This window comes from Rhincodon typus, chromosome 39 (genome assembly GCF_021869965.1).
Source record: "Rhincodon typus isolate 14 chromosome 39, sRhiTyp1.1, whole genome shotgun sequence".
Lineage (NCBI taxonomy): Eukaryota > Metazoa > Chordata > Chondrichthyes > Orectolobiformes > Rhincodontidae > Rhincodon > Rhincodon typus.
This window is the reverse complement of record NC_063370.1, coordinates 2,526,769-2,540,299: the sequence shown is the minus strand read 5'-3', so window position 1 is coordinate 2,540,299 and position 13,531 is coordinate 2,526,769. Positions and strand designations below refer to the sequence as shown.

At 45.8% G+C, this 13,531-nt stretch overlaps 1 protein-coding gene across 4 annotated transcripts in view; it reads left to right on the top strand.

Moving 5' to 3' along the window:
• LOC109911982 (protein phosphatase 1 regulatory subunit 14A-like) overlaps positions 1-13,531 on the top strand; it is a 29,067-nt gene that overhangs the window by 4,976 nt on the left and 10,560 nt on the right. For 3 of the 4 annotated variants that reach the window (XR_007265770.1, XR_007265769.1, XR_007265771.1), the window contains exons 2-3: positions 11,484-11,564; positions 11,663-11,695. Coding sequence is in view for 1 of the 4 variants with exons in the window: in XM_048618145.1 (XP_048474102.1) it covers positions 2,390-2,422; positions 11,484-11,564; positions 11,663-11,695 (147 nt within the window). In the remaining 3 variants the exon portion in view is untranslated. Of the gene's footprint in view, positions 1-2,383; positions 2,423-11,483; positions 11,565-11,662; positions 11,696-13,531 lie in introns of those variants that run through there. The other variant, XM_048618145.1, reaches the window with a different exon arrangement.

Here is a 13,531-nt window from a genome sequence, read left to right as displayed (position 1 = left end):
CGCTGTCGGAGGGTCAGTGCTGAGGGAGCGCCGCGCTGTCGGAGGGTGATGATGAAACTCTGTATTGAGAGCTGCTCCTTGCTAGATTTGATCAGCCTGGGGCAGGAAGTGTTAAATTCTGAGGACAGTAGCCACAAATGAGGCTTGTACACTCACGTGGAGATGATTAAAGGATGATCAAATGGAAATGTTTGAGACAATTAAAGGATTTGATGAAATGTTGGCAAATACAGCAATTATAACCTTTGTGGAGGCAGGGTAGTGTAGAACAAAGGGACAGAATTGTAAGATTTGATGTATACCGTTGAGTGGGGGTGCCAGAAAACAGTTTCTTAGCACACAGGGCAAGTGGAAATCTCCATAACTCTCCCCGCAGAAAGAAAGCTTTTGGGAATGGGCAGCACCAATGGAAAACTTCAGAGAAGGGATTGATTGACAGTTGTTTAAGGGGGTTACAGGAGGGTCAGCCAAGGCATAATGTTGGAATTAAAGTGCAGCTCGGTTATTGTCGAATTGAATTGTAGATAGGCTCAAGGAGCAGAATCGTAGATTTCCTCCCATGTGGAAGCAGGCCATTTGTCCCATTGAGTCCACACTACCCTCCCAACATCATCCCAACCAGATCCATCCCCCTTTCCTATCCCTGTAACCCTGCATTTCCCACGGCTAACCCACCTAACCTACATATCCCTGAACGTTATGGGACAATTTAGCACGGCCAATCCACCCTAACCTGCACATCTTTGGACTGTGGGAGGAAACCGGAGCACCCGGAGGAAACCCATGCAGACACGGGGAGAATGTGCAAACTCCACACAGAATCGAATCCTGGCGCTGTGAGGCAACAGTGCCAGTCACTGAGCTGCCATGCCACCGAATGTTCCTCACTGAGAGGTTGAACTGAGGGCTGTCATTGTTCTGTAATCAAGTGCTTGTAAAACCAACTATTAGTCACCTTGTGTTTTCTTTCTGGCTCGTCTACTCGAGTTTAGCTCCCTATAATTGTCACACAATCCATGAAGATAAATATCACGGAGAACTGTGCAATTCCTCTTATGGTGTCTGTGTCTGATTCGCACGGCTAGGGAAGGCATTGATAGAAACCAGCACCGCATTGTCAAAGGGCTTTGAGAGATGGCTACAGTGAAGGTGCCAACTTTCTGTATCTTTGAAAATAAGTGAGCCTAATAGCAGCTGGTAAACAATCTCTGCCAGCTCGCAACAGCAGACCATGTGTACGCTCCATCCCTGACCGTTTGTGATGACCTTCCCATTGTACCTTTGTTCACTCTGGCACTGTCCCCTGCCAAACACTGAAGCTACAATTGATCCCATTGTCAGCTCCTTCTGAGAGACCGACCCAACCCTCCTGCCCATCTCTTCAGTTCAGGAATTGTCAAGGTGGGTCCCACATCGGGTCAAATTCCAAACTCTGTTTCAACACGTGTTTGTGTGTGGGTCTCTGAGTCAGACTGTCAGAGGGTCAGTTCTGTTGGGAGTACCACGCTGTCGGAGGGTCGGCGCGGAGGGAGCGCCGCGCTGTCGGAGGGTCGGCACGGAGGGAGCGCCGCGCTGTCGGAGGTGCCATCTTGAACTCCGAGTGTTGTGTGCCTTTGGAACAGTGTACTCCAGCAGATAGCCAGTTGTTGATAAGCTCAAAGAAGATGTTCATGCATTTTTGGACAATGAGAGATAGATGGACAGCACGGTAAAGGGCAGATAGGATTTTAAATCAGCCATGATTCTCTTGGATAGCAGGCTTGATAGGCCAAATGGTTTGCATCTCTTTCTTGTCTAATTGCAAGTCGTTTTTTTTCTCTCTCTGCCTTCTGTCCTCATCAACCAAGCTCCATTCATTTAGTAACCTACCGTTTTTTGTGAGCCAACTGTTTTTGAGATAAGACATTCTGGGAAAACTGGGTTGAAGTTATTCCGAGATAATTCAAACTCATTACTTCCGGTTGTCTGAACTCCCTTCCTGCCAGGAAAATAAATACTCAACTGTTTAAACTTCATTTACGTTCTGCCACTTATGTGACAGGATGTGAAAACAATAAAGTGACAATCCTTTCTGTCTGTAATCTTCATCCCATCGTTAACCCAGTAATTGAGCATACTTGGCCATTTTTCCCAGCATCCACTGAGCTACTTGACTGGGGAGAAGTTCCATCTGAGCCCGAACCTATCCCCTGCCCACATCTACGCATCTTACAAGTGTGAGCTAGTGAAATAATGAGATAATCTTTTGACCTTTCCCCACCAACAGGCTATTTGGAGCTTCCCAAAGCTTTTGATAAGGCCAACGTAGCAAAAAATGTGTGGGTGAGACCATATCTAAAGGATCCACCAATATAAGACAGTTATTAATAAATCCAATGGGAAATTGAGAATGTGGGACTCCCTTCCACAAGGAGAACATGAGGTGATTACTTTGAGGAGAAGCTGGATCAACACACAAGGGGAAAATGATTTTTAAACTCTCTTGTATGGTGTGTGTGTCACTGGCTGGTCAAGCATTTATTGCCCGTCCCTAGTTGCCCCCTTGAGAAGGTGAGGGTGAGCTGCCTCCTTGAACCGCTGCAGTCCCCCTGCTGTGGGTTAACCCACAATGCCCTTAATGAGGCAAGTCCAGGATTTTGACCCAGCAACAGTGAAGGAACGGCGATATATTTCCAAGTCAGGATGGTGAGTGACTTGGAGGGGAGCTTGCAAGGGGCTGGTGTTCCCATGTATCTGCTGCCCTTGTCCTTCTAGATGGAAGTGGTCGTGGGTTTGGCTGTCTGAGGATCTTTGGTAAGTTTTGAATATTAGAAAGGTATAGCGATAGGGTTGCGCTAAAATAGAGTGGGAGGACGGTGTGTTGAGTTCTCTTTTAGGAGATTCCTACGCATTTGATACAAGTGCAATACGCCAACTTCTGTGAATAGCCACAGTTTATATAAGCAAGTACAAGCTTTGGAGGATCACTTAACAATCTTCGCAGGGCTTGCGGAGTCATGTCAAACGATGCTCTCTGTAAGGGAACCGTCCTCCCTTTTATATAGGTTTTTACAGCACAGTCAGACATGCATACAAGATACAATTTTTTTTTCTCCCCCATAATCACGTAACTTAATCATCTAACAGTAAAACAAAGGTTAGCTGCCCAAAAACAATGTGTGAGACGAGATAGTTCCTTATCCTTTTAGCCTTAATTCAACATTTACAGAGAGCAGAGTATAATTAGATTACCCCATTTTGTCTGCGAGACAGGGGCGCCCACAAAGCACCTAATTTCTTATATGTCAGCAGAACAGATATTAACCCTTTAACATTTCATTCCCTCCTTTTATCATTCCATGATAACCAACTAAATGTGGGCTGAGAAAGACGTCGCCAGCTTTCGTAATAATCTTGCAACCAGTAATTAAGCAAGTTATTAACACACAACATACAATGATTATAACAACAAAAATTACTAGCCCATGCAATAGATAGGATCCCCAGGGTCCTCCCAGTAGCCACCCTAGCCAGTCATCTCCTTTACCTTGTCTGAAATCATCCAATTGTTTTTTAATAGACTGGATGGCGTGGGTTATGTTGTATGATTCGTCCGTAACATGGGTGATGCATTTGTCTCCTACTATTGTACAAACTCCCCCTTGTTGAGCCAGCTGATAGTCCACTGCATACCGGGTTTGCTGAGCATAGAGCCGAAGTTCGGCTAATTCTTGATTTACTGCTTCCAATGCCAAGATTGTGCTATTTCCCAGGGCGGTGAGTCCACATATAAGGTAGTTTCGGTTTTTAGTGGACACCACCCCTGAGGAGCCTCCCAAAGTGACAGTTCCCAGGAAGCCATGTCCCAAGGAAGAGCCCAGGGTTACTGGATCCTGCCAGTCGGCGCAAAACTCCTTGCTTATGAAGCGTGTGACAATTCATCGTCGAGTATATGCTCGTTGGGGACAAGGGACCGTGAGAGGCCCAATGGTCCCAACAGCAAATAGCACCGGCAAAGTTGGAGTAGCAGTAGAAAAGGTCCCATTGAGAAGGAAAACAAATCCCTTCTTAGCACGGTAGCAGGTAACGGACTTACGGACTATCTTGTAACTATTCCAGGAGGATTGACCCTTAAATGGTTGGAAGTCTGAGGAGTGAAACGGAAACGTCCCGTACCCCATTTCTACGTGGGTGCCGTTACAACTCCCACAAGTCCATTGTATGCCTGAAGTCATATTTACCGGTTTTGATTCCAAACAGGGGCAGTTCAATAGCCCTCCTTTAGTTGTACAAGTCCGTTTTACACACTGATGGGGCCAGGAAGCATCATGGGGATGGTGGGTGACGTTTACTAAGGCATATACACAACAACTTCCAGTACCATTAAAACAAAGCAGATAGCTGTTAGGATCCATACAGTTGGCCCCTTCCTTCCCAGACTTAGATTTAGTACCTGTACAATTGGAGGGGCCATTACTTATCAATTCTACACATTTACCCTGCACACTCCTGCTCCAGGTTCCTCTCTTCCCTTGGCAAGGCTCACCAGAATAATCTACTTCACAGAGTTGGTGAGGGTTCCATCCTGGGGTTGCTACAAACAAAGCTTCTACAGATTGTGCTAGCAGATAACACACTGTTCGATTACCATACAGTAGGATATGTGTCTTATAAAACAAATTGTCCTCCAACCCACTCACAGTCTGAACAATACTCAGTCCAATGATTATTTTCAAGATGGTGAGGGAGCCCATCGTTTACAGTCACTTAGGTGGATCCAGCGATTCTGCCCTTTGACTTTAAGCGCAGTCAGAGTCTGGAGACGTATTTGGAATGGTCCTTTCCACCTGGGTCCGAGCTTGGGGCGATCCCAGTCCTTGATCAGCACGAGGTCTCCCGTTTGTAGTCTGGGGGGTTCGTTCTGGTCGTCTGAGCTCTGATCCGTCGCTTGTGATGGTGGTCCGAAGGCGTGCTTTACCTGTGAATGGAGAAACTTTAGAGACTATGTTAGCTGCTGAAAGTATCTTTGCATTTCCTCTCCCATAATATTTAAGTCTACGTGGGTAGGTGGGTCTGGGTCGGCATCCCAAGGAGTCCTACTGGGTCGGCCATAAATTATTTCTGCGGCCGAGAGTCCAGTAGTGAAGTGGGGTGTTATTCTCATGTGATACAGAGCTAAAGGCAAAACCTTTAGCCAGTTAAGGCCGGTTTTGGATGTTAGCTTAGTCAATTTAGTTTTGAGAGTTCCGTTAGCTCTTTCGACTATCACTCCCGCCTGGGGGTGGTAGGCACAGTGGAATTGTTGTTGGATGTGTAACACCTCACATAGTTCTTTGTTGATTTTCCCTACAAAGTAGGGGCCATTGTCTGAACTAATCTGTCGAGGCACTCCAAACCTCGGTATGATCTCTGTCAGTAGTAATTTTACCACCATTGAGGCTTTATTATTAGTGGTTGGAAAGGCTTCAATTCATCTGCTAAATACATCAACAATAACAAGACAATATTTATAGCAATGTACACACGGCAGTTCAATGAAATCAAGCTGAATACATTCAAATGGGCCGCCTGGGAAGGGTGTTTTCCCTGTTACGCACCACATTCCTTGGCCAGCATTATTTTGCTGACACGCCCGACATGACCTGACACGCTTCTGGGCTGCCTCAGCCAATCGGGGGTGCCACCAGGTACGTAACATGATATTACTCACTCCCTCCTTGCCAAGGTGGGTATCAGTATGAAGACAGTCAATCAGCATCGGTAACAAAGCATCAGGTATACACACTTGGCCAACTGGAGTGATCCAGAGACCTCTTGACGCAGAGTGCGAACACCCATGCGTCTTCCACATGTCTTTTTCTGAGTCAGGGGCGTCCCCCGGTAAACGCTGCACAGTGACAATGTCTGGTATGCCTGTTGTGTTCGAGGCAGGTGAGTGATTTAACACCTGCCGGTTCATAGAGGACACAATAGAATTGCGTGCTGTTGCAGCATCTTTGGCAGCTTGATCAGCTCTGGCGTTGCCTTTGCTGATATCCATATTGTCCATTACATGGGCCACACATTTGATTATGGCCAATTGCTTGGGGAGGAGGATGGCTTTGAGGAGATTTTGGACGTATAGTGCTGATGTGGTTGGGCGGGTGGGACAGTAGGCGGAATTTGCCAATCCTCCTCCTGGTCATCGGTGTCATTATTTTGGAACAATATTGGCAGACCAGACATGTCAGGAGGTACCTCCATTTTATTCCCACATGATAAACCGGCTTGACACTTCAACCCTGATTCCTTATTTTGCCTCTCCTTTCTCAATCTTTCCTGTTCTGCTTTACTCATATCATAATCCTCACACCGTTGCTTCAACACCTCCCACGACTTAGGGTTTCCCTCATGATCACATACTCTAATCCCTCTCCGACGTTCATTATTCTCCCAGCTGGCCTGTTTAGATTTATTCATTATTTCCTCAGCAGTCTTTCTCCACGTGGATATTAAAGTTTTCCATTTTGCCCCCGTATTACGTTTCCAAATTGCCTCTTCCGCTTTTATGCATTTATCTACATACCGAGTTCCCCCTATTGGCCAAATTTCATTTCCCAATTTCTTATTTAGGCATGCCGACAGACGTCTGAACCGTTCTTCATTCTCGGGGTCATCCCGACGTAACTGATGTAGAGGGGTTCTGACACCCGACTTATCCAACGTCTGTCCCACTTTAACGCTTCAACTTCTTACTTATCTCTATATACTAGTCCAGTGTCCTTGGTCTCCTCACCCACTTCAGGGTCCTGATCTTCGCGTGGGGGATTTCCCCTCTTAACAACCGGTCTAAGGCAGGGTGGTTGAGACAGACTCTGTAGTTATCTTTTACCTTAGGTACTACGTTCTGGGGACTCGAACCCCGGTGTTGGAGGACTCTAACCTCCGAATTCCCGGTGCTTACAGTTAGGAGGACTCTAACCCCCGAATTCCAGGGGGACTCAACCCTCCCTGAGACAAACGCGTCGGCGTACAAGTGCGTAGGTTATCTCGGAGATTCCGTCACTACAGAGTTCTAGGGGACGAGGGGTCGACTGAATGATAGGTTAATGAGAGAGATCAAGGTAAATCTTACCCTGTGGGCCCATCCGTCTCACGTCACCATCACACGGGCAATCACTTATTCAGTCCGTCTCAAAGATCCGTATATGTTGGAATCCCACCGCTGCGACCAAATGTTGAGTTCCCTTTTAGGAGATTCCTACGCACTTGATACAAGTGCAATACGCCAACTTCAGTGAATAGCCACAGTTTATATAAGCAAGTACAAGCTTTGGAGGATCACTTAACAGTCTTCTCAGGGCTTGCGGAGTCGTGTCAAACGATGCTCTCTGTAAGGGAACCGTCCTCCCTTTATATAGGTTTTTACAGCACAGTCAGACATGCATACAAGATACAATTTTTTTTTCTCCCCCATAATCACGTAACTTAATCATCTAACAGTAAAACAAAGGTTAGCTGCCCAAAAACAATGTGTGAGACGAGGTAGTTCCTTATCCTTTTAGCCTTAATTCAACATTTACAGAGAACAGAGTATAACTAGATTACCCCATTTTGTCTGCGAGACAGGGGCGCCCACGAAGCACCTAATTTCTTATATGTCAGCAGAACAGATATTAACCCTTTAACATTGCAGGTGAGGCACCAGTATAGACTGTTTGAACAGAATGGCAGGTTTCTGTACCCTAAATCCCTATGTACATTATCCTCCTGTCACTTGGGCTAGTGTTGACTGATTAAAAAGTGATCATGGAATCTCTTGGTTCACTTTCACTCTAGATCTCAATGGACATGTTGAGGGAGTGCAGAGGGAGAATCCCTGGTAACATTTTCACCGCAATCGTTTTCAGTTCAGCAAGAACAAACTGCTGAGATTATCAACAACTATATTGCCTCCCTAACTGGTCTCCCATGGTTCAGATTTGACCTTTTAATCTGAGTCACAATTCCCCAAATTTCTGTATATCTCCGAGAGCCGTACCTTCATAATAAAAGGAGCTGAGCTCCCAAGTTGTGATCATTAGTCTTGTGTTGGTTTCTGATTTGATTTATTATGTATCATGTACCTAGGTACAGTGAAAAGTTTTGTTTTGCTTGCAGTACAGGCAGATCATAACGTATAAAGGTCATAGGCTGATTATACAAAGTTACACAAAATTGTACAAAAAGCAAGATCAACATTAAATTTGAAATTTGAGAGGTCCATTCAGAAGTCTAATATGCAATGTTGGATTCATTTTCTACATCAGTTATGTTTAAAAGGGCCATATCTTCAGTTTCTGGGGCCCCAAGTTCTGGAATTCCTGTCCTAAACCTATCCACTTCCCTTTTTCCTCCGTTTAAAATGCTTCTTAAAATCTATCTCTTCCACCAAGCTCCTGGTCATGTGCCTTAATATTGCCGTATGTAGTTCATTGTCCAAGTTATTTTTAATAGTTGCTGTGGGGTTCTTCCAGATGCTTTACTATGTGCTAGGTGCTATATGAATGCAAGTTATTATGCTCTTTATGTTCAGCGAGGAGCTATTTCCACTGCTGCTTCTCCTTGTTTTGTTCTCACGTCTTGTGTTTGTTAGGAAATAACTGGAAATGTTCATGATTAATCTAAATCTTTTACTTACCACAAAGTAAATTCTCCCATCTGTTCCCAGTTTATCCCAGTTATTTCCACAACATTGTGTGCCTTGGGGAGAACTTAATGTTAATGTACTCGTCAAGTTTTAACATTGGCAAAGAGCAGATTTGGGAATGATAATCTGATATAAAAATCACAGCCAATTTAATTATATTTGCATAACCAGCCATATAGATAAATACAATAGCTACAAGAGGCTGGGAATCCTGCAGCGAGTAACTCCCCTCCTGACTCTTCAAATCCTGTCCCACCATCTACAAGGCACAAGTCAGGAGCGTGATGGAATACTCCCCACTTGCCCTGGATGGGGGCAGCTCCAACAACACTCCAGCTTGACACCATCCAGGATAAAGCAGCTCCCGCTTGATTGGCACCACATCCACAAACATCCCACTCCCTCCACCACCGACGCTCAGTCGCAGCAGTGTGTACCATCTACAAGATGCGCTGCAGAAATTCACCAAAGATCCTCAGGCAGCACCTTCCAAACCCACAACCACTTCCATCTAGAAGGACAACGGCAGCAGATACATGGGAACACCACCCCCTGCAAGTTTCCCTCTGAGCCACTCACCATCCTGACTTGAAATATATCGCCGTTCCTTCGGTGTCGCTGGGTCAAAATTCTGGAATTCCCTCCCTAAGGGCATTGTGGGTCAACCCACAGCACATGGACTGCAGCGGTTCAAGAAGGCAGCTCACCCCCACCTTCTCAAGGGGCAATTAGGGACGGCCAATAAATGTTGGGCTCAGCCATATGACACTCACATCCTGTTATTGAATAAGAAAAAATCCACAGGAGTGTAATTGAATAAGTCTTTGGCATTGAGCTCAAGAAGGAGAAATTGAGAGAGTCAAAGACTATATGCTGTTCCTTTAAGGAGGTAAGAAAGATGAAGAGAGAGGGAATGCAAAGGGACTTGGGCACTGAAGGACAGGCACCAGTGGGGATGTGGTTAGATTGAGGTAGAGCGAGAGGCCAGAATTGGAGAAGTATGGAGATCGGAGAGATGCAGAGCAGGAGGAGATGATTGAGATGGTGAAGCTGTGGAGAGATTTGAACACTTGGATGGAGATCAAGTGTGAGCTCAGGAGAATCGCGAGTAAATGGGACCTGGTATGAGAATTAAATGATGGAGTTGTTTGTTGGATGGACTGGAGATTAGAACACATGAATTTTTGGTGAGGTCTTAACGCCTTATTGACATTCTGACTGTGGCATTGGCTCTGATGTGGCTCTTTGGTTTGATAATGTTGGATCTGAAATGGGTGACTGGTTGCTCAAGTTTTTTTTATAAATGAGATTTTATGGCTGACTCATCTGAAAATATCATGAGTCTTTCAAACCAAATCGATGACTGGCTTAGCCCAGCAGACTAGTTAGCTGTAGGCCATTTTGCCCATCAAGCCTACTCTGCCATCCAATAAGATCACGGCTTATCTGATTGTCGGGTCAACTCAACACTCCTTTGACTCGACATTAGTCTACAATCTATCGATTAAAAATATGAGCTGACTTTGCTGTCACTGCTGTCTAGGGAAGAATGTTCCAAAAAGGCACAATCTCTGAGGGATAAAACCCTCCTTAACTACATCTTAAATAGGAAAGCCCTCAGTTTTGGAAGGGTGTCCCACGGTTCTAAATGTCCCCCCTCCTCCCAGGGAGATGTCAATGGGCTAGTAATCCAGAAGGTGAGCCTAATGGCCTGGGGCATGGGTTCCAATCAGGAGCTGGTGGAACTCAAATTCAGGTAAAATATCTGGAATTGGAGATGAGTGTCAGTGATCACAAAAACTATGGTCAACAGTTGTAAACTAAAATTTATTCTGGCTGACTAATGTCATTTAGGGAGGGAAATCTGCCACCCTTACCTGGTCTGGCCTACATGTGACTCCAGACCCACAGCAATATGGTTGACTCTTAACTGCCCTCTGGGTCATTTCAATCAGTTCAAGGCACAATTGGGGATAGGGCAACAAACGTTGGTCCAGTTAGTGCCCACATCTCCTCACCGTCTGTCCTGTTAAACTCCCTCAGGCCTTTTCATTCTTATTAACTCCAGCGGTGAGGGTAAGGGTAGCATGGCCCCAGAGAGCATTATCAGAGAGAGAGAGAGAGGGGTGACTGTGGTGGTTTAGGGTCACCATGGGGAGAGAGGTTGAGAAGGTGGTAACTTCAGCTGGTGTGGGAATTGAAACCACACTGTCAGTGCCACTCTGCAACCCAAACGGTGGCACGGTGGCTCAGTGGTTAGCACTGCTGCCTCACGGCGCCAGGGACCACAGGTTTGATTCCACCCTCGGGTGATTGTCTGTGTGGAGTTTGCACATTCTCCCCGTGTCTGCGTGGGTTTCCTCCGGGTGCTCTGGTTTCCTCCCACAGTCCAAAGATGTGTAGGTTAGGGTGGATTGGCCGTGCTAAATTGCCCTGTAGTGTCAAGGGATGTTTGGGTTAGGGTGGATTGGCCGTGTTAAATTGCCCCGTAGTGTCAAGGGATGTTTGGGTTAGACATGAGGAAATACAGGGTTAGAGGAATGAGTCAGGGTGGGATGCTGTTCAGAGGGGCGGTGTGGACTTGTCGGGCCTGTTTTCACACTGCAGGGATTCTATAATTCAAACCAGCCATCCAGCCCACTGAGCAAACCCCGTGCCATAAACCCAAGCCCAGGTTGCTGACCTTTGGCGATAAGATCAGCCCGCTGATCCCGGGAGGGTGAGCCAGGAGCAGCAGCATGGTGAGTTTGTGTTAGTGCAAGAGTTTGTGTGGGACGGGTGGGGGCGGAATGGGATCAGGATAGCCGGCCCTAATCTCTCCTTCTGCCTTGTCCAGGAGGAGCAGATGCCAGAAGAGGTGAATATAGACGACTTGCTGGAACTTCAGACGGATGGAGAGCGGAGAAGCCGATTACAGGTCCTGCCTCCCAATTTGACTCCTGGGGGAGGGGTGCGGAGGGTCACCTCTGCTCAGTCATTCACTCTTTGAAATGTGGTTTTGTTTTTATCTTCCAGATAATGTTTAGATTGTGCAGGAAAAACACAGACGTAAGTATTTTTAATATATTTTCTTAACTTATTCCACCTTCCCAGTCCTTAATCGCATGATAATGATACGTGTAAGAGACAGGAATGGGCCATTCAGCCTCTCGAGCCTGTGCTAGTATTCGATAAGATTACAGCTGATCTGCATCAACTCCTTGGAACACTCGATCTTTTACCAATCTACTTGCTCTTTAAATACTCCCATTGATCTAGCCTCCACAACACTTTGCAGCAGAGAATTGAATATAGGAGTTGGGAGGGTCATGTTGAAGCTGTACAAGACATTGATTAGGCCACTTTTGGAATACTGCGTTCAGTTCTGGTCTCCCTGCTAAAGGGAAGATGTTGTGAGATTTGAGAACGTGCAGAAAAGATTTACAAGGATGTTGCCAGGGTTGGAGGGTTTGAGCTACAGGGAGGGGCTGAATAGACTGGGGCTATTTTCCCTGGAGTGTTGGAGGCTGAGGGGTGACCTTATAGAGGTTTATAAAATCATGAGGGGAATGGATAGGGTAAATTAGCAAGGTCTTTTCCCCAGGGTAGGGGAGTCCAAAACTAGAGGGGCATAGGTTTAAGGTGAGAGGAGAAAGATTTAAAAGGGACTTAAGGAGTAACTTTTTCACACAGAGGGTGGTGCGTGTATGGAATGAGCTGCCAGAGGAAGTGGTGGAGGCTGGTACAATTACAACATTTAAAAGGCATCTGGATGAGTACATGAATAGGAAGAGTTTAGAGGGACATGGGCCGAATGCTGGCAAATGGGACTGGATTAATTTAGGATATCGGGTCAGCACGGACAAGTTGGACCGAAGGGTCTGTCTCCGTGCTGTACAACTCTGTGACTGAGAAGAAAAAATTCTTTCACCAGCTTACTTTTAAATGTGTAAGGATAGTTGAAATTTGCACGTCCTCCATAGGATGTCCCTGGGGATTTGTCGGAGTTGGGACTGTAATTGTTTTACAGTTGACTATGTATTTTTTACCCGTGTATTCTAAATATGGAGTTGGCAGACATCTGAGGTTAGTGCTAGTGAGCAGGTAATTGGTTAAAAAAACAGAACTGCCCAGCTATTGGCGCTGTACCTGTCTGACTTACTAAATGACCACTGTACTGTTTCACAGTCTCCACCCTGGCCCTCAATCTCCAAACTCTCGTGAGCGACTTGATGCCATAGCTAGGTATCTGCATTTCACTCAAGATTCCCTGATTGGAAATGGAGTTTTGCTGTGTGTTCTGCAGTTAGTTTTACTTTGGTTTAGTTTCAAAGCCCCATTCTCACATGGAAATAAATTTGTATCTGGATGGGCAGGGTGCTGCTAAACAGCCGAAACATACTGGGAACAAAAACAAAGTTGCTGGAAAAGCTCAGCAGGTCTGGCAGCATCTGTGAAGGAAAAAAACAGAGTTAACGTTTCGCGTCCGGTGACCCTTCCTTGGAACATACAGGGCTTTGTTTGGCCTTTATTGTAAAGGTGCTTTGAAAGTTTACAATTGTTATCCGTAAACAGCAGCTAAATATTGATTAGAACATAGAACATAGAACATAGAACATTACAGCGCAGTACAGGCCCTTCGGCCCTCGATGTTGCGCCGACCTGTGAAACCAATCTGAAGCCCATCTAACCTAAACTATTCCATTATCATCCATATGTTTATCCAATGACCATTTAAATGCCCTTAAAGTGGGCGAGTCTACTATTTTTGCAGGCAGGGCATTCCACGCCCTTACTACTCTCTGAGTAAAGAACCTACCTCTGACATCTGTCCTATATCTATCACCCCTCAATTTAAAGCTATGTCCCCTCGTGCTAGCCATCACCATCCGAGGAAAAAGGCTC